This window comes from Ceratotherium simum, chromosome 6 (genome assembly GCF_057802395.1).
Source record: "Ceratotherium simum simum isolate JZ-2026a chromosome 6, ASM5780239v1, whole genome shotgun sequence".
Lineage (NCBI taxonomy): Eukaryota > Metazoa > Chordata > Mammalia > Perissodactyla > Rhinocerotidae > Ceratotherium > Ceratotherium simum.
Genome location: NC_141905.1, coordinates 16,549,716 through 16,571,112, shown reverse-complemented (window position 1 = coordinate 16,571,112; position 21,397 = coordinate 16,549,716). Strand labels below are relative to the sequence as shown.

The 21,397-nt window shown below is 34.4% G+C and overlaps 1 protein-coding gene across 4 annotated transcripts in view; it reads right to left on the bottom strand.

The window, feature by feature from the left end:
* The window catches only part of ARID4B (AT-rich interaction domain 4B), a 147,523-nt gene that overhangs the window by 53,628 nt on the left and 72,498 nt on the right, over nt 1–21,397 (bottom strand). For all 4 annotated transcript variants that reach the window (XR_015552441.1, XM_004432383.3, XM_087431928.1 and 1 more), the window contains exons 7-12: nt 20,376–20,467; nt 11,948–12,086; nt 7,458–7,537; nt 5,770–5,846; nt 4,544–4,698; nt 1,323–1,395 (exon numbers count right to left, since the gene is read on the bottom strand). Coding sequence is in view for 3 of the 4 variants with exons in the window: in XM_004432383.3 (XP_004432440.1) it covers nt 1,323–1,395; nt 4,544–4,698; nt 5,770–5,846; nt 7,458–7,537; nt 11,948–12,086; nt 20,376–20,467 (616 nt within the window). In the remaining variant the exon portion in view is untranslated. The remainder of the gene's footprint in view (nt 1–1,322; nt 1,396–4,543; nt 4,699–5,769; nt 5,847–7,457; nt 7,538–11,947; nt 12,087–20,375; nt 20,468–21,397) is intronic.

The following is a 21,397-nucleotide window of genomic DNA, read 5'->3' as shown; positions in this document are numbered from 1 at the left end:
GAGAGTTATTTTTATGATACTTTCTTCGTATTTTACTACTACTCTTAACTATGATTCTAGAGTGAAGCTATAGTTGTGTTTCATTCTAACATCGGAAAATTCAGGACAAGGACACTAAAGTATCAAACCGTTAGAAAGTGGTAGAGGAAATAACAGGATAGAGAAACACAAGCTACGGCCCTTTCCAAAAAATATGACTGGCATAATCGTATTTTATCACTAATATTTCTAATATTAGATTTTATTCATTTTCTTCACTTTTTTATTTATCTTATACAAAAGCATAAGAAATAGCCTGCCTTCTCAGCTCAAGCCTCCATTCATACAAAGAAATAATACAGAAATCAAGGACATTTTATATTAAAGAATAAAAAGATACCTACATTGTGGTAGCCACTGACATTTATGAGAGCAAAAGAAGACAAACAGAGCCAGCCTCTACTCATCAGCAATACAAATGAGGATTTAAAAAACATTAATTATCAGAGTACAGCACTTCCAAATATTATTCATTCATTTTGTCCTTCTCCTCAAGCTAGAAAGCTTTCTGTCTCTCCCCGGTCCCTTTCTAGCATCTTCTCAGGAAAGCAGAAACTACACTCTGAAGAGCAGATGAGCAAGAAAGTAACAGGGCCATAGTTACTGGACGACGAGGTCATCACTGAAAATGAAAGGTTGTATCCATTCTTCTCTCGCAATCCTTGCATTTCTTTAACATCAGGCAGATTCAACAAGCTAAGCCAAGGCTCACTTTGAGACTCTGTCACTTTTTTCTATTTCTAGCTCTCTACAGATGGTTTAATTCTCTTCTTAGTTCTATGTGGCTGGGTCATCAGAAGACTTACGGCCCATCTTAGAGTGCGGTGTGTCTCTCTCTCTCTCTCACTCATATACACATACATACATACAAAAACACACACACACATCCTAAGTATATCAAATGGTGATTCTGGAAAAGGAGGCTTTTACTAGAGGCATCTATGTAGGTGCAAATAAAATGATACTATGATTCCCATTCTGCTACTGTTCCCTAGTATAAGAGTTCTTTGGGGGTCTCATGGATGGGTGGGGGGATAGAGGCAAAACAAAATACAGGCATTTTTGAGTCAAAGGCCATAATATCCATCAAAATCCTATCAAAATACTCATTTCACTTTCTATGTGACAGACACTACGCTAGGTGCCGGTGATACTGGCAATCAAAAAGATAGCCATGATTACCAGTGACATGAAGCTTAATGAACAGAATTTTTATTTTCAAAATATTAATTATCTATGTGATACCTACAGCATTAATGATGAATAAAAGAAAAAACACTCACCTCTATCTTCCATAAATTTGTACAACTGCTGAAGAAAGTTCTCCCTTTCTTCTGGAAATGGTTCTATTTCTTCCTAATTTTAGTCACAGAAGAACAGAATATTATTTTCCTCAGTTAAGCATTTTAATAATACAAGCATGTTTCCTACCATCAGCAAAGACTAATACTATACTAACATATTTCACAGGATTTTTACCAAGTAAAAATTATTTCTTAATACTAAACTGTTCAAAAACAGACAAGTCTAGACAGTTTATGCTTTACAGAAGAATATGTACTAAAAGGTATCTCAATAGTGACAACCCCAAATGTAAATTCTCATGTAAGAAATGAGACTAGCAAGATGGTTCATGAACTTTTTACCATATCAGAGATCTATTCTTTAACTCAGAGTCACGGGCTCAAGAAGACCTACTCTCACTTGTATTAAATTGGGTCAGGATTTAACATCATAACTGACTCTATTATTGCTCCTCAAGGAACTATACAAGTGTGGGTCCCATTAGCCATAACTACAAGTATCCTTCATTATATACAGCCCCACTGTATAGTACTTCAAGCTTATAAAATCAGTAAAGTGGGGAACAAACTTGATCTACAATACCTGAAGATTCAGACTTAGGGAAATCTTCAAGTAATAAAATAGTTCCCCGATTTATCAATTACAAGGGAGGGACTAGCTTCTCGCTGCTGTGGCCAGGGGCTGTGGCAGTAGGGAGCTGGTCCTGAAGCAACCTGCAAGGAGCAGGGTAGTAGGTGAGACTGAGGAACTCAGCAATTCAGCGACTATCATCCATTCAACAAACATTTAATGAGCACCAGTAAGTGTAGGCACTATGCTAGGTGCTGAATCAAATAAAAGAAAAATAAGTGATGGAGCCTGCCATTACAGAACACAATTAGGAGTAACTGCATAGAAAGTGATTCAAAATATACACCGAGGCTTTACAGTTACTCTGGCTGAAACAAATGTATTCTAATAGTAAAAGTTAGAAGCATACTTATCAACTGATAGTCTAACTAAATCTAAATTTATCATTCTAGTTTTAAAAATTATGTGCCTAATGCTGTTATTTGAGTGAGATCTGCCCCTTTATTTTATTTATTTTTTATTTTTTTTGGTGAGGAAGATTAGCCCTGAGCTAACATCCAACGCCAACCCTCCTTTTTTTGCTGAGGAAGATTGGCTCTGGGGTAACACCTGTGCCCATCTTCCTCTACTTTATATGGGACACCGCCACAGCATCGCTTGAGAAGCGGTGCGTTGGTGCACACCCGGGACCCGAACCTGTGAACCCTGGGCCAAAACGAAGCGAAGTCCACGTACTTAACCACTACGCCACCAAGCAGGCCCAAGCCCCTTTAGTTCAAAAGCTAGCAGAGCAGAGAAAGGCAAGGCAAAAACAAAAAACAAAAACCCATGTTGATAAACTACTAGGCTGGGTTTTGGTAAGGCAGTCAGATATAAGTCTAAGGAAATCTTTTCTACATATTATCTTAAATGTCCCCATGGTACAATATTTGGCTTCCATAAACTGCCAAATTTATTCCTATTGCAAAAATTTTTAAGTGAAGTTTGTATTTAATGTAAGAAAATGTTTCCACTGGAAATCAGATTTGCTTTTACAAAATATTTGTAAGACACAAACTAAGCAACAAAAGTTTTGGTAACTAATATTTATTGATCATCTGTTACATGTTACACACTATGACAGACACTATGAGTATGAGTACAACTAAGACAGGGTCCCTACCCTTGAGGAGCTTATAGCTTAGTAGAGGAGAAAACAAATAGACAATGAATATATGAACGTATGTATGTGTATTTACATATATACATAAATGACAAAAATATGACAAGGAACAGTAGCAGTTTAGACTAGCAAATGGAGTGATTAACTTTCCTGAAGTGAGGGAGGTGGTGATTCAGATGCTCCCTTTTATAGAGGTGACATGTAGTAGTGTTTGAAAACTGAACAAGAGTGTGCCAGGCTGATTGGGGGAGGGAAGAGAAGGGCACTTAAGGCAGAGGTACTGGTATGTGCAAAGGTGAACAGAAGCAAGGTATGTAATTTGATATTGCTACAACATAAAGTTCAAAGTGGGAGGTATACCAAGAGAAGTGATGAATAAAAAGGCAGGGACTGGACTATAATGGAGGTTCTATAAGTGAAGCCTGACTTTTAGAGTGATAAGAAGCCACTGAGGAGGTTTTAAGCAAGGGATTGATTACTCATTTTAGCATTTTCAAGAGAGCAGTGGGGGAAGACTGCAGCCGGCAAACTTTTAAACTACAGATCGTCATTACAGATCAACCACTATAGTATAAAACAGAAACTCCAAAACAATCCTATTTCATTAACAGTTGTTTATTACAGTTAAACAACAGAATTTCATAACTTACCGAAAATATTACATATTGACATTAAACTTATCTTAGCTTCCCGAAAACATTAAATACAATTCACTTCATGGTCAAATATAGTAGGCTTCACTACCTGTACCATTCATCCAATAACTTTTATGAAGTTGTTCAACAAACCATTAAAGAGTACAGTAGTGCAATGTCACCAGTAATTTTATGGACATCTTTTCTTGGTACTTGTCATTGCTAGACCTAAAGTAGCAGCTACAATAATATCTAAAGCTTGAGCTCCTTGATCCATATAAATCCACAGATGTCTTATTTATGACCTAATTGGAACTCTCTACCGATCTGTATTAGACAAAATCATTTAAGACTCTCTGAATCAAAGAGATATTAATCTTTACTTTTTGCTGATTATTCTTTGAATACTAGATGAAAGGTATATTTTATATTTTTCTAGGTATGTCAATAAGATATGCAGATATAAAAATTGTATGGGGTAACAGCTGTCTACATAATAGTGAAAAGCATGTGAAAGTAGAGTTCTGCTATATTAGGTGGGTATTTCCTTAATCATCTGATAAACTACAAGTACAGCAAGATAAATAAACATTTTTGAGGTTACTTGGACAACTATATTTAATATTTTTAATTTCACAAAACCATTTTTCTACTTTAAGGTAGGCAAGCAAACTACTTGATTATGATGAATATCAAAAATATGATTTTATTACGCAATATTTCTAACACTAAAAATATTTAAGTGATTAATGACTTTATGCCAAATTCTAAACCACAAAGGAAACCCAACTATTATTTTTAATTTTAAAAGGCATCAACTGTTTTTACTTACCTCCTCTTCACTGCTGTTATCCTCCTTTTCTTTTTCATCGTCTTCCTCCTCCTCTTCTTCCTCTGCTTCACTGCTAGAACTATCTTCCTTCAATTCAGTCTTCCAGTTAGCAGGAATAGTTCTACTTTTGTGAAATTCAAGTGCCTGATCAAAGGCTGGAAAGAGACCATAAACTATATGAACTGGAGAAATTAAGACGACTGATTTGTGTAAAAATATTCAACAAGATAAAGAAATGAAAATTACTGTGCTAATATGGCTGACATTCATGAAGTGTTTGCTCTGTGCCAGGCACTGTGCTAAGTGCTTTTCCGTGTAGCAACTCATTTAATCCTAAAAGCCCTATGCATTAGGCACCCATTTCATAGATGGCAAAACTGCTACCATCGGAAGGTGACTTGGATTCAAGCAAATACAAGAGAAAAGAGCAGTTTTCTTCTTTTAAATAAAAATTAAGCATGTTTAGTAAAAAGAACTTTAAGATAGGTAAGTCTTCAATTGTTTATCCAACAAATGACTATTAAATAGTATTATATACCAGGCACAGAGCCATTGCAATGAACATACAACATCTGAAAACACACTACAAATATGTTCCCTACATTTAGGGAACTTCAATTAAACTTCAATTTAAATTAGTTAAATTCTAAGTTAAGCCTCAATTAAACTTATATTAACAAGTAGCTTAAACTAAATTAGCTAGACACAGTTATTCTTGTTTTACAATATGTGGAAATAAATTCTAAACCATAAATTGTTGATGATTTTTAACCAATCTATATAGTATATTATTGGACTTGATGAACATGGGCAAAGAGAAAATAAACAGCTACTTACAATGCAAAAAATCAAGTAAGAAATGCAATTACAGACATTCTTCATTAAAATATAACTTTTGTTATATTATGAGAAATGCCAAATCAAAATCACTTTGATTCCTGTTTCTACCATCCTCAGGAACTAATATTTTATATACTAGGCAAAAGCTAGACTATAGTAACAGCTGATGATATAGTTCTTTCCCACTTTTAGATTATTGCCTAATTATAAGCTAAAAAAAAAAAAAAACCTACAATAACACAAGGCATATGGGTTTACAAAAGTATGTCACATAGAACCAAATATAACTTTAAAAAATATTTTTAAAAAGCAAAAGAAAATTTAACCTTCAAAAACACTTCATTAGTTGTTAAATTAACTATAATTTATTCCAAGATTACCCTTACCTTGTTTTAACATAGCATCAGGCTTTGGTGCAGTGTCACTAGTAATTTCATGGACATCTTTTCTTGGTACTGAAGTACTATATTAATTTTTTAATTTTAAAGAAAAAAAAAACCCACAAAAATACAACAGAGATTAATTAAGAGTCCAATTACACATCACAAAGATACTGAAAATATGGGAATATTGACATTTACTTTACGTGATCACACAGGGTTGCAAGTCCCAAATAAAAAGCTAGGCAGGATGTTAAAATATGTAATCCTCTACAGAAGAATTCCACCTTGACAGAAGTTTTATAAACAAGAAGGTATTCTCAAGTATCAAAGAGTCCCTGGCTAAATGCAATAGTGGAAATACAAAAAATAATAATAAATAAAAGTATTTGGATAGCAGAATGCATCAATCCAACAAAAAAGAAGTCAAATAATAAGAATTTGCCATTATCTTGAGATAATCACACGAAATTACTAAATTTAAGATTGGAAGAAAATGTACTAGTTTATAATGTAAATGTTCTTTTAACATTTTTTTTTTTTAAACTGGATTCTAAGCTCACAAGCAAACTTCTAATATACAATTTAAGGTCTTTCATGGAAACTCCCCAACCACAAGGAGGGGTAAGACACAAGCGATTGGGGGAAGTTCTATCATATATGTCACATATATTTCCTATTTTACATTAATAAATCATCATTCAACTTTTCTGCATTTGGTTTGTGTCAACTGATCTACAAAAGCCCATTATCAAACTAGTATTCAATTTCAGTGGTCAAATTTTTCTGATTATCTCAATTTTATTAAAGTGGGTTTCATAGATTGTTTTTCGTTTCATACATTTATTTTATTTATTTGTTTTTTTTAGTGAGGAAGATTGGCCCTAAGCTAACATCTGTTGTCAATCTTCCTCTTTCTTTTTTTTTTTTTGCTTGAGGAAGATTTGCCCTGAGCTAACATCTGTGCCAATCCTTCTCTATTTTGTATGTGGGATGCCGCCACAGAATGGCTTGATGAGCAGAGTGTAGGTCCGCACCCGGGATCTGACGCTGTGAACCCCAGGACACCAAAGCGGAGTGCAGGAACTCAACCACTACACCACTGGGCCAGCACCTCATAGGTTGTTTTTAAAAATCACTTTTCAGAACTTGAAAACTCAAACACCAATCTTAATGTGCGACAATCCTTTTAAGGTACATGAAGGCAAAGTATAAAAAAGTTCTACAGGAAAAATCAGTTTCTTAACACTTAACATACATTTATTTATAGTAACTCATTTTAATCCTCAGACTAATGCAGAAGTTGAAAATTATACAACAGGTGTAACTACAACCATTAGACATAATTAAAAATATTATAAAGTCCTAATTAGACATTCAAGAACAATAAATATGTTAATCAAGCATTAGACATGGTAGATACAGCAAACTCACCTCGACAAATCACCAGCTATTATACAGGCAAATATGACAAATTAGACAGTACTGAGAGTCTAGTTTAGAAAAGACTAAAACGAACAAGGAAAGATGTATTGTAAGACTACTACACTTAATATGAAAAACTATCGTACTTTGAAACATTTTGTATGATGAAAAGTAAAAGCGTAAAGTCACTGGAAATATATCCAATTTATCATTTACCATCCTAATTTGGAAAAACAGTATATTTTTTATACCAAGTGAATTATACTTACAATTTGCCATCTTTGAAAGATCGAACAAGAACATTGTCTTTTTTCACAGCAATTTCATCACTACAATCAGGACAAACCACCTTTAAAAGAAGTGTGAAATTATTATAACTAAAAGAAAATTTATAGTTACATAAGTATAAACTATTTGAACTCTTTCAAAAAAATAGTTTCAGCTTAAAGTTTAAAAACTAATTTTAGTTTGCAGGTAAACAGGTACACACACATGTGGTAACACACACAAGTAATTTTAAATTTATATCCTGTATCCTTTCGGCTCTGTAGATTATTCATGTTGTTTTTTGGCACAGGTATGGTGTTGAAAGCAGAAACATAGCTATGACGAGACTGAAGCTGTGGACCAAGTTCTGGTCAGAAATAGAAAGCTGGAATGAAAGTGGAGCAGGACTGAAAAAAGAGGTAGAGCTAGAGCCTTAACACAGGCATGCATCATGGCTAAGAGAAGACGAAATAGGACCACAATGGGAACAGGGATCACAGCCTTAAGCAGTGCAGTCTCTGTCTTACAAAACACAGAGATGAAGTTCTATTTATTATTTACATTTAAATATATACTTTAACGCATAATAAAATTTCTTCATAATACTAATCCACTCTAAAAAGTAAACATTTTAAAGTGGGTACCTTCTTGGAGTCTGTATAAGATTTATTACTAACACTAAAAGATTTATTTTATTTGTAGTTCTCAGCTGTTATTTAAAGTGAGGATAAAGCATGCCTTCCCAAAGGCAGTGCTAACGTAAGACGCCTCTGAATTATTATTATTTTAATTCCAAGACAGTCCACTATGTATGCCAAGAACAAGTTAAAAGCATAGTTATATTTTTAAATGAAAAATGGGCTAAATAAGCATGACAGGTTTGTTATAAGGACTGTCTCATGAGCTCTGAAAAATGACATGATGGTACATAAAGGCATGTACTGTCACCATAGGATAGAGAGGACCTAGAAACAGGTTAGTTCAATTCAGTCTTTAAAAAGTTAGTTAACAATTTCCATAATTGTACTGTTTTCTTGTAGCAGTGTGTAAATGCTGATGGCATTCTGAAATAATTCACTGATCAAAGTCTTTCACATGTAGTAGCATCTAGGGAAACTTTCCTGTCATTTCCAGAAGTCTTGAAGTAAATACTTAATATTTGTACATTCATTCATCTACTCACTCTACAAATATTAACAACCACATCAAGATACTATACTAGATGTAGGAGAACAAAGAGGCTGAGACAGTCACTGTTCTTCCCCACATGGCACTTGCATTCTAGCTGGGAAGACAAACACTAAACAACTAAGTGCAAGTTTATTTAATTGCTACTGTGTTAAGTTCTTATCTAGGTGGTCAAGGACTGCTTTCTTGAGGACACATTTAAGCTCAGCTTTGAAGACTGAGTAGGAATTGGACTGACAAAGGATGTATGTGTGTGCATGCGTGCAGTATACATATGCACTGCAAGCAGAGGAAACAGATTATGGGAACAGCCTGAGACAGCAAGGAGTGGAACCCATTCCAGGAAGCAAAAGAAAGTCAGTGTGGCTAACTTTCCGCCTGGGCTAAATAAGAGAGATAAGCAGGGTTCAGATTTTCCAGTCTTGTAGGCCATGTTAATTCTTAAGATAAAATCTAAAATCTTTAAGGGAAAGGTCTGAAGCAGAATAATGTCATAATAGATTTGCCTTTAAAAAAATTACTTGGGGCCGGCTCTGTGGCTTGGCGGTTAAGTGCGCGCGCTCTGATGCTGGCGACCCGGGTTCGGATCCCGGGAGCGCCCCGAGGCACCACTTCTCCCTCCAACACGAGGCCGAGTCCCACGTACAGCAACTGGAAGGATGTGAACCTATGACATACAACTATCTACTGGGGCTTTGGGGGGAAAAAACTGAATAAATAAAAATCTTTAATAAAAAAAAAAAAAAAAATTACTTGGAGGGGCCGGCCCAGTGGCATACTGGTTAAATCTGCACGCTCCGCTTTGGCTGCCCAGGGTTCGCAGGTTCCAATCCCAGGCGCAGACTGACGCACCGCTCATCAAGCCATGCTGTGGTGGCATCCCACATACAAAATAGAGGAAGATGGGCAGAGATGTTAGCTAAAGCCAATCTTCCTCACAAAAACAAAAATTATTTGGAGGGGCCAGCCCCGTGGCATAGCGGTTAAGTTCGGTGTGTTCACCTCGGCGGCTGGGGTTGGCAGGTTCAGATCCCGGGTGCAGACTTACACCACTCGTCAGCCACGCTGTGGCAGCGACCCACATATAAAGTAGAGGAAGACTGGCACAGATGTTAGTTCAGGGCTAATCTTCCTCAGCAAAAAAAAAAAAAAAAAAAAAAAAAAATTTACTTGGGCTGCTATGAAGAAAATGGATCAGAGAAGGGCAAGAGCTGAAAGAGACTAAGCTACTGTGATCATCCAGGTGAGAGATGGTGCATTGGATGTAAAGTAGTGGCAATGGCAAATTAAAAGAATGAGACATATTAGAGATAATTAAGAAGAGGGTGCCTAGGTTTCTGCCTCGTGCAAATGGTGTCATTCACTGTGAGAGGAAACAATGAAGGGCCATGTTTGGGCATGAGGGAGGAGAGAATAAATTTAGTTTTAGGCTTATTAAGTTTTGAGGTGGCTATAGGACATCCAAATGGAGATACTAAATAGACACCCAGGTTTGCAGCTCAGAGTAGAGGTCTGAATTCTAAGATATAAACTTGGGAGTCAAGAGCCTAAACATCAGGAGTCTAAAAATTGGATCTAAAACTGTGAGCCAAAATCTATCCACTTTTTTTTTTTCCTCATGTACTTAGGGTTTTGAAAACTACACATATGATAGCTTTGGCCACTGCCAATGGTGGCATGTTAAGTGGATTCACTCTCCATTCTGCCACAGGAACCACAATCCGTATTTTATGCCGTTCACCCATGTATGTTATTTTCTTGGTCCCTATGGCACTTCAATTTGTCATCTCTGCAACTGATACTATAAAGGGGGTGAGATCACCCTAAAAAGAATACAGAGTGATATATTCTGCACCTGGAACAACAACATTTAAAGCTTAATTAGAGGAGTAACAGTGAAGGAAACTGAAAAGGAGGCCTGTGTGAGTCATGGAAGCTAAGATTTCCTCCTCTTAAAATGGGGGTAAGTATCACTTATTTTTCAGTCTCAATTAAAATTAAATGAGACTACTTACGTTAACAAGCTTAGCACAGTGCCTGGCCAGGGTAAATGCTCAATACATGGTGACTATTTACAGTTCCTAGGAGTATGCAATTGTTTTCTAGCATGATGTTGTTACCAAAACACTTGTAAAACTTACTTGCTCTATAAAAGCTAATTTTAAAAGTAGAAACACAAATATTTCTTATGTGATTATGTCAAGATTGTTTGATTTAGAACACAGTTCCACACTCTAGTTGACAAAAATTATCCATTACTGTCCAAAAGATCTCAATTTTGGGGGAAGGATAACATATCCATAATTCTAAGATTTTTAAAATAATAATGAAATGGCTGACTAAGCAGATACTGACCTTTCAATATCATAAATCCTTAAATATATTTCTCATCATTAAGGAAACTAGAAATTATGGTGACAGGATCTTACATTAATACTGAAAATATTAATAGTGAAAATTTTAATGCTCCTATTGTTTTAGAAAATTTTTTAAAATATGTTTTCAAAAGAAATTCTTACAAAGAATCTTACTGTTTTAGGAAAAAAGAAATTATCACATACACTGACACTCAAGTTTTCAGCTTACTATTAACCCAAAGCTTGACAAGTTACTTAACCCTTCTATCTAATAATCAGCTTCCTTATCTCCATTGAGGATGAATACCTCATGATCCTTATAAAAGTCTTTAGCACAATCCTTGCACATAATAAGCATCCAATATATGTTGGATGGATGGATGGATACATGCGAAGGTACAAAGGTATCATAAAGTATTTATATTTATTAAAACAAATAATTGCCTTCATTAGTTTTAATTATAATTGTAAGAGCTGATATTTATTGGGCACTCACTTTATGCAAAACACAGACCTAAGCACTCCAAATAAAGAATACAAAATATGTTCACTAAAAGGGATGACAAATAGACATCATTTGTAGACAAGAGCAGAAAAGAAAGATTTTTTGTTCTTTTGCAGTTTTTTGCATGGTGGATTTAGGAGTTTCAAAAGTTTGCATTATGAATTTTCTACCCAAAATAGAGAAAACAGTATAATGAATTCCCATATACCTAGCCTCTAAAATTATCATGATTTTGCCTTTCCTGGATGACTTCAAGAGTCCTTTGCACTCAAAGACAATTTTGAAAGTAATATTTATGTGAACTATGCTATGAAATGGGGAAATGATGCTAAAATCGCTTCCCCATTTTGTACCTATAAAAAACACTAGTAAGAAAATCAGTTGTTTTCTTCACGAACTTATATAGTTGAAAATTAAGCTCCTTTATACTGAAGTTACTCACCAATGCAGGAAACCATAGTGCTTTCTTTTTATCCAAACTAACGTAATCTACACATACAACTTTTCCTAGTAGCTCATCAATCTGTTTCCTATCATCTTCATCTTCATCACTGGAGGATGAAGAAGACTCTTCCTCTGGGCTACGGAAAGAAAAAAAATAAGACATTTCCATTTACCTTCACAAAGAATAAGCATACCAAGTTGATGAATACAGGTATTCTAGAAATTTTACCCCACTTCCTAAAACCTACAGAATGGCTAATTTAAATTTTTAAACAGTTTTCTAAATTTGTAAAGAATAACAAAAAGGGTTATCATTAGAGGAAAGCACATCATTTTCCTCAAAATCTTTTGGGTTTATTTAGTGCTATTTTAAAAGATTAAGGGGAAGATCAGAACAGAATAATAACACTGGTCCCCAAATTCTCAAAAAGCTGAAGTCCCCCTATTAAATATCCCAGTACTACACTAAAATATACCAGATCCTACTCTCAGGTTAAAAGAGTCCTAGAGACAGTAATTGTACATTCCCAGCACAAAGCTAACTTTAAAAAGGGGAGGCAGATCTTCATTAACTGGGGGTCAGGGTGGGGACAGGAGACAATCTGGTAAGAGATCACCATTGCTATCCTTAATATCAAATATACACAAACTAAGTATTCATAAAATTCACAATATGGTTTTCTTTTGTATTGTGTTAAAAATTCATTTCAGTTACATTGTGTATTGAACTAAGAAATTAGAAAGATGTTAACTATCAGAAGAAAAAGGAACTATCTAAAACCATCCATTCAATGTTAAAGTATAATGGGAAGTAAAAAAGGAAAAAACAAAACAGAAAATAATTCTACTCTGAATCTGTTTCCAAGAAAACCCACCATCAGTGCTAAAGAAAATAAAGATTCTAACAACTGACTGCTCAAAATGCCCAGAATAAGTAAAGACACTAAGAAATGCTAAATAGACTGCAACGTATGTTCTTTTTATAAAACAAAACAGAACAATGGCGAGTATTGATTACCTACAGGGATGAAAACATTTTTGAGATACTTGGCAATGACCAAGTTCACTGACAAAAATGTAAATTGACAGATTATTTAAAAACTTTAAACATGATTTATCTATTTGGTTGACTGGGACAAATGCAGTATACAGTCATGTGTTGCTTAACAACAGGGATACCTTCTGAGAAATGTGCTGCGATTTTGTTGTATACGAACATCACACAGTGCACTTACACAAACCTAGATGGTATAGCCCCCTAGATACCTATGCTATATGGTACTAATCTTATGGGACCACCATTATAAATGTGGTCTGTCGTTGACCAAAACGCCATTATATGACACATGACTGTATTCTAAATTTGTCTTTGATGTCTTTCCAAAGGGATGACAATATAAATGTCACTCCTTTATACATCACTCCTATACATTCCAATATAAATATAAAGGAAGCAAAAACTATTAGAATAATATTAAATATTTTAGAGTGATATAGAGAATATCACTATTTGATTTCAATGATCAAATAACTTAAAAATTGTCCCCTGGTAAAAACAAAGCAAATCTTCAAAGTTTGCTACTAAGTAGAACAACTGTACTTCAAATGGTACTTAAAGCAGTTTAACTCCTACTCAGAAAGTAGGTAACATGCAGTAGGAAAAACCAACATACCTTCATATTAGCAGAGCATAAAACTTTACATATAGGCACATAGCTTGGGACAGTAATGACAGACTTCACAAGTCTGATTTCTACTTGATTACAAGAGCTTTTCAAGGGCAATGACTTTTATCTCTCCTCTTTCTAATGATTGTAGAACAAAACCAACTTTAAAACCATAATTACTGCTTTTTCAAAGTAGTCATAGAAGACTCATTCAGCTAGGGTTTTACGGATGCCCTTTATATCATTATCATTAGCAAGACAGAAATGTCACAATGTCACAGATAACATATACAAATCTGTAAAACATAGAGAAAGCTAGGCTTTATTTGGCTAACAAAGTCATCTGTATCTTTATAAAAATTCTGATTTCTTTCTTAAGACTTAACATGTATGAAAACTTCAGATACCAGAAAGTTATAAACGTATATTAAAAAACTGACTGGCTACATAAAACATCTATCCACTTTATGTATTAAATGTCTAGGATCCACTGTAACACCATTCCCCGCTTATGAACTAGATTTCCTTCCCTCCCTCTCACCTACTGAAGACTTTGTTCCAGCAATGCTTGCTTCTCCTGTATCAATTTTTCTGCCTCTACGAGACTGGTACCATCAGTATACTGTTATTTCTACCATTATGCTGTTATATCTCCTTATTCTTTAAAAAAAAAAAAAAAATCCCCTGATCTCACTTTCTCCACTAGCTACCAGTGCCTCATTTTTCCACTCCCTTTTGCAGGAAAACAGCCTAGAATGCTGCTCTATCCCCAGACATTTGGAAACTCTTTCACCTCCTTTAAGTCTCTGTTCAAATGTCTCCTCATTAGGTTATCCTGACCACCTTATTCAAATTTACAACCTGCTCGCCCCAATCTCCCCTCACTTTACTCTTATTATTTTCACAGCACTTACAAATCTATCATACTATATAATTTACTTATTTCTTATTTATTCTTTATTGTCCATCTCCCCCTATACGAAAGAATGTAAGTTCTAATAGCAGAGATTATATAAATGTCTGTTTTGTTCACTGATATATCCCAAGTACCTGAACAGTGCTTGGCACAGCGTAGATGCTCAATAAATATTTGTTGACTAAATAAATGAACTGAATAGATTTATTTCTTTCTACTGTGGTACTTCTGATTTTATTTCTCCTGAAATCACAAAATGTATACAATCAGTATAATGTATACAATCAATATAAACCACACCATTATGCCTAAGGCTCCTTTAACTTTTCCTTTTAGAGGAGTTTAGCTAGAAAATTGTTTACACAAGTACTCAATAAATTGATAAACTAAAATAAATGAGCATCAAAACATTTTTAAAGGAGCCAAAATAGAGCAAGCAGAGAATCTGCTTGATTTTTATTCCCGTCTGACATAGTTGCTTCTTTCGTAGTAAAGGTATTTGTTTATGGAATCACAACAAAATAATGCACTGTCTCTGTGAAACAACATTTGATGATGCCACTGGAAACAAAGCTAATTACACGGAAATATTTACCACAACAGACTAACTGCTAATCACTGAAAGCTGATCATGTATCACTATTAATTGTAAATTAACTGTAAATCAAGTGAGAAAAACTTTAGACAAGACATGTGCCAAAGAGTAACAAATGACAAGATGCAAATAAAAAATTGAGCCAGCAACTTCAGAGGCTCAGTCTTTGAAATGCAATTCTTACTTCAATGATTCTTATTACTTCAGACAAGTAATTAACTCAAATTCTGTATAGTAAATTAGAAATCTGTATTAGTATGAGAATACTGACAAGGTATAGCTTCTTAGAGATTAAAACATACAGAATATATGAACATGTATACACCTACCAATAAAAGGGTTTTAAATTTTTCCCCCAATTTTATCAAGAAGGAAACTAGAATCAAATTCTCATAACAAAATAAAGCAGCAAATAATAAAAAGATCTTCTGGAATTAGACAGTGGTGCTGACTGCACAATTTTGTGAATATACTAAGAAAACACAAACACTGTACTCTTTAAAAGGGTGAATTTTATGATATGTGAATTGTATCTCAATTAAAAAAAACTTTTTAAAAGATCTGCAGATCTGTAAATATGAGGTACATATCACTAGTTTATTGGGTAAATCTTAGCACTGTCACTGGGTAAAACCTGTACTCATAAATAATCCCTAATAAGAATCATTATAAGCCTTATTATGCTTTATTCTTTTCCTGAAGGGAAAAAAAAGAACAGCAAATAGACTGCTTTCTTACTGCAGTAACTGCACATAAACTTTTGCCAGATTATTGGAAAAAACTTTTGGGGGAGGGAGACACAAATATTTCTATAATTTCATGCATTCTATTCTTTAGACAAAATCAAACAAAACCTCTGTACACAAAAGGTAAACTATATGGATAAAATTCAATCAAGTTATACACTGACCAAAAGGATCAATAACTTCCTTTAAAAAAATTAAGCTAAAGAATGATAATCATTAAAAAAAGAAAATACTTGAATATTAGGATTAATTAATTAAAGGTAGAATATAAATAAAACAATTAAAGGAAGGTGTCAAAAATAATCAATTCTGGTATACCTGTGGGCACATAACTGGTATGCAGATTAACGGTTGTTAAAAGAAAACAAAGGTAGTGATATGCTATTGCAACAATGGAGTCCGGGGAATCCTGGGAAGAGATAACCTTATTTACCTTTGTACAAAAATAAATTTTAAATGGCAATCAGAGAACCATAATGAAGACTTTTTTTAGTTGAGTAATAGAAGAGGAAATGAAAGTCCGATAAACAACCTTAAGATCCAGGTCCAAGACTTTGTTGTAGAAAATCACTCTGAAGAAAGGGAAAAGAACTTTGAGGAAGTGTAATTAAGAAGATAGGCATTTCAGTGCAGTACTTGCCTGGGGTGCTTACACACCAAGGCTTAAAGCGCTAACCAAGAACACTGTAACGTCTCTTGGCAGTGAGAATGACCGCAGTAGTGAGGGGGAAGGAACAGCGAGCAAAACAAGAATACAGATGAGCTGGCTCTCATTTCCTACACTAGTAATTCTCAACCTTTTGTCTGCCTTCATACTTCACACATGTACAACACAATCCCAACAGCAAATCTTTCATTACACACACAGATTCTCAATAGGAAAATCATTAACTTAGAATGTTTGCTAGTCTTTAGAAAGCAAAGATCAACTTGGCTCAGTGACAACTGCATGTTTTATTCTCATATTCAAGAAAGGGAGACCTCAGCTATAAAAGTTAATAGACTTTTTAATAGATTATCATTTTTGGCCATTTTTGTAGATCAATCTGTGTGATATTCTATAAATTACCTTATTTTAAACTGATTTTTATACTTCTGGATGACATTTGTAAGAAGGTAAAATATGTCTAAATATTAGATGCAATTTTTTCAAAATTTAAAAAAATTATTGATAGATTCAAATACTGTTTTTCCTACAATATGTATATAATACAAAATAATATGGAAATGTTTTCAAAAATTCATATTATATAGCCAAAACCAGTCTTACTCGTCAGACATAAACACTAGTAAGCAGAATTTTTCTGTACTCAGATATAAACACATTTTTATATATAAATGAAATCATGTTACATACCATATATGATGATGATATCTGGTACTTACACAGTGCTTACTATATAAACACTCTGAGGATATGAATTCATCTAATCTTTGCAACAACGAGATAGGTAACACTATATCTCAAATTTACAGATGAAAAAATTGAGGCATGAAAAGACTAAGTAATCCACTCAAGGTCACAAAGCAAGGAAGTGGCAGAGGCAGGATTCAAACCCAGACCATCTGGCTTCACTGTTCACAGTCTGAATGACTAAGCCACACTGCCACTCTCAAAAGCTAGAGAAGTAGAAATCTTTGCTAATGAAATAATTTTACATTAAATACAACCCACCTCACTGTTCTGACATCATCCATCATAGTGAATCAAGAGTTGACACAGAACTATAGGAAGACTAATGATCAAACAATGGTAGATAAAATTTTAACTCCCAACTGAAGTCATTAATTTTCAAAGAGATATCAAAAGATTTAACTTGTAAGTGCTTCAGTGAATATTTTATGGCAACATAATAGCCCCCTAGAAAAACTGAAAACATTATTATATCACAATAACATCTAATAATCACAACAGGACTCCAATCTAATAATGCCATCATACATTTTTCATTTATTTTTCTTTCTGGCTAGAATACTGAATTTTTAAACGACATACATAGAAGAGTAAATAGTAGTTACAATCTGAGTATCCTAAAAATAATCAAGTCACCAGCAAGCTAAATCACAAATGAGAGAAATTATTCACCTAGTAATTAAGAAAAATATTTTCTAAAAGATTCAGCGAGAAAAAAATGCAAGGCCCAAATCACAAGTATAGTAGAAAAATAAGTAATATTAAATATTTTTTCAATGCAAGGATTAGTCTTTTAATTTCCTCCCTCAAATGCATCATTATTAGTTTACTGTTAAAACTAATTTGGAAAGTAATTGAAGTACTCTATCTCAATAAACAAGTCAATCAATTGAATGGGAAAAGGCCTATGGAGCACAGATGAGTTGAAGTCCTAGTCCTCTCCTTCCCGTGCTCCTTAGGTTAGTTACTTACTGTCCCTGAGGCCAATTTCCCCAATTTCTTATTGGGATAAAAACAATACCTACCTTCATGGGTTTGCTAACGTTGAAACTAAGTAAAATAAGAGATAGTGCTTACCCTTATTTCTGTCTTCAAAGCTCAGCCACAATTAAACACCTGATTCTATATATTGAATGAAGGCATTCACTTACACTAAAGTTTTCAATAATTCAACTAACACTTATTTTTAATAGCTATTCTGACAATATATGGCCTTAGGCATATTAAAATTTTTTAAATTTTACCCAAGTAAAATATTCAAAATTATTTTTAAGATAACCTCCAATAGAATAAATTAAAAACTATATTCTCCTATCCCAACCCTTCCAACTTTCTTCTGCTCCATGGAAGCTACTGTTTTTTAACTCTTTCAGCTGTTTCTCTGACAGTTACTACCTTATCTCTAAATAATATTCTTATACAGGCATTTCTTTTTCCTTTTCTTTTTCTTTTTTTTTTTTGGTGAGGATGATTGGCCCTGAGCTAACATCCGTTGCCAATCTTCCTCTCTTTTGCTGAGGAAGATTAGCCCTGAGCTAACTAACATCTGTGCCCATCTTCCTCTATTTTGTATATGGGATGCTGCCACAGCATGGCTTGATGAGCGGTGCGTAGGTTTGCGCCCGGGATCTGAACCTGTGAACCCTGGGCCACTGAAGCACAGCACGCGAACTTAACCACTACGGCACCAGGCCGGCCCCTGGCATTTCTTTCTTTATACATTTTAGATATTATTCTACTGACGTCCCACTGTTACAAGGACTTGACTTTTATATTTAAGCCACCTCTCCACCCTCCATCCTATGAATACAGTTTTCTTTTCTCAGATAATTTTGGGAGGGAGTTACTAAGTGCCTTTGCTATTTTTTTTTCTCTTTTTGTTTGTTATCATCATATCTTTAATTTCCCCTCAATATTCCATTATATTAGGTAATCAAGTTCACCTTTTTAATAGAGACTTCCATTCCTTCATTCCGCACTCTACTGACTACTAACATCTAGTATTACTATTGAGAAGTCTGATGCCATTCTGCCTCTCAGTCCTTTGCAATAAATAATTTTTCTTTTTTTTTTTCGAGGAAGATCAGCCCTGAGCTAACATCCATGCCAATCCTCCTCTTTTTGCTGAGGAAGACAAGCTCTGAGCTAACATCTATTGCCAATCCTCCTCCTTTTTTTCTTTTCCCCAAAGCCCCAGCAGATAGTTGTTATGTCATAGTTGCACATCCTTCTAGTTGCTGTATGTGGGACGCGGCATCGGTGCGTGCCTGGGATCTGAACCCCGGCCGCCAGTAGCTGAGCGTGCGCACTTAACTGATAAGCCACGGGGCTGGCCCAATAATTTTTCTTTCTGGAACTGTCTGAAGATTGTTTCTTTATCTCTGATGACCTGAAATTTCACAACCCCTTGATCCTGTGATACTTTTTAATTTAGAGCCTTTTGGAGCCTAGGCACATTTCACTGAAAGTAATCTGTTAAATATATAGAATATGTGTCACAACTGTAAGAAGACATAAAAATAAGTAAGATAGCTTCTGCTGTCAGGGAGATCAAAACGATCAGGAAGGGAAAACAAACACTACAATGGTAAGAGGTAAAATATTGTCTATGATGTTAGATAAATGCAAAGAATTTAGAGGGTTCAGAGGAGAGAAAAACATGTCTGTTTTCAAGGAAAGAGTGGGGAGACACAAAATGGTTCATATAAAGGTGGGAGCACAGCTATTGAGAATTAAAGAATGAGGCAGGCAGTGACAGGGAAGGGTGGCATTTAAGACAGAAAAAAACAGCGTGAATAAAAGGAAAACAAAGGATGTAATCAGGGAATATTGACTAGTTCCATTTTGACTACAGCATCAAGACACATGTAGGGAGAAATGAGAGGGAGATAAACAATTTTAAGCTTGGCTGAGCAAGAAGAACCTCAAGCACTCATGCTAAGGAGTCTGAAATTACTACTAGATTTGAAATTATTATTAAATCCAGTTAGCATTTTGCAAATTACAATTTAAAATTAATAACTATTAAAACAATACTAGAAGGAGAAATGAATTCAGGTTCAACTAGCAGTTATGAAAATGGACTTACATATGATTAGATCTTCTTCCTCTATTTGTTTTCTTTCCTATGACTGGAGTGCCAAAATGTTCAGGGTTGGTGAGTGGGAGCTGGTCTAGTGTCTGTGGGTAAGAACATAAACCCATCAAAAATTATTACGTTGCAAGTTCTTTTCTCTTTTTAAACCAAATCAGTTTAAGAACATGCTTAGATTTTGAGATTAAAAACTTCCCCCAAGGAAGACTAAAATACAACTTTCCTAAAGATAGAAAAGTCTCACTTCAAAGATATTAGAATAAAGATGAATGAGCCCATTACTGAAAAAATGAAAAGAAATTTAGCTGTTCTCTCTAGATGATTTCATTATCTATTTGAAGGTTGACAGATTTCTAAGTATGATTAAAACACAAACCAAAACAAACACAGCTCAGTGGAAACGCAGATTTGAAAGATAAGATACCTATATGTAAGGACCTAACTAACTCCTAGATTGGGGCCAACTGCAGCTCAAATTTTTCTTTGTACACGAGGAATCATAACAGATAAAAGAGAATTCTTAATAAGTAACAGAAAAAGAATTAATTATCAGGACAAGCATCAACTGCCTGAAAAAAGGCTTCAGATAGGCTATATTATTACCTTGGAAACATTTTCTGCAATAAACCTTTTTTAAAGAAAATGTAAAAATTAATTTTTCTACAATTTAATATCTTATTTTTATTCTCTCTTCCTTTTTATTCTGTAGTATTCAATATCACACTTGGTATGAAGATAATGACCAATAAATGAACATTTCTTTCTTGTTATCAACTGACAGTTCATGTCAATCTCTTTGTCCCTCACCCCATCCAAAAATAATGATTTCTAGGCAAGGAAATGGCTGATGGTTAAAAGCAGAATGAAGGATAAGGGATTTTGGAATGATTCCCTTTATTTCTCAATATCAGATACCTCTTAGATTTTTCTTGCCATTATTTCCTGAAAAGGTTTATCTATCTAAAAAGTTAAGGTATCAATCTGAAGATACTATTTCAACTAACTTAATTCTCTAT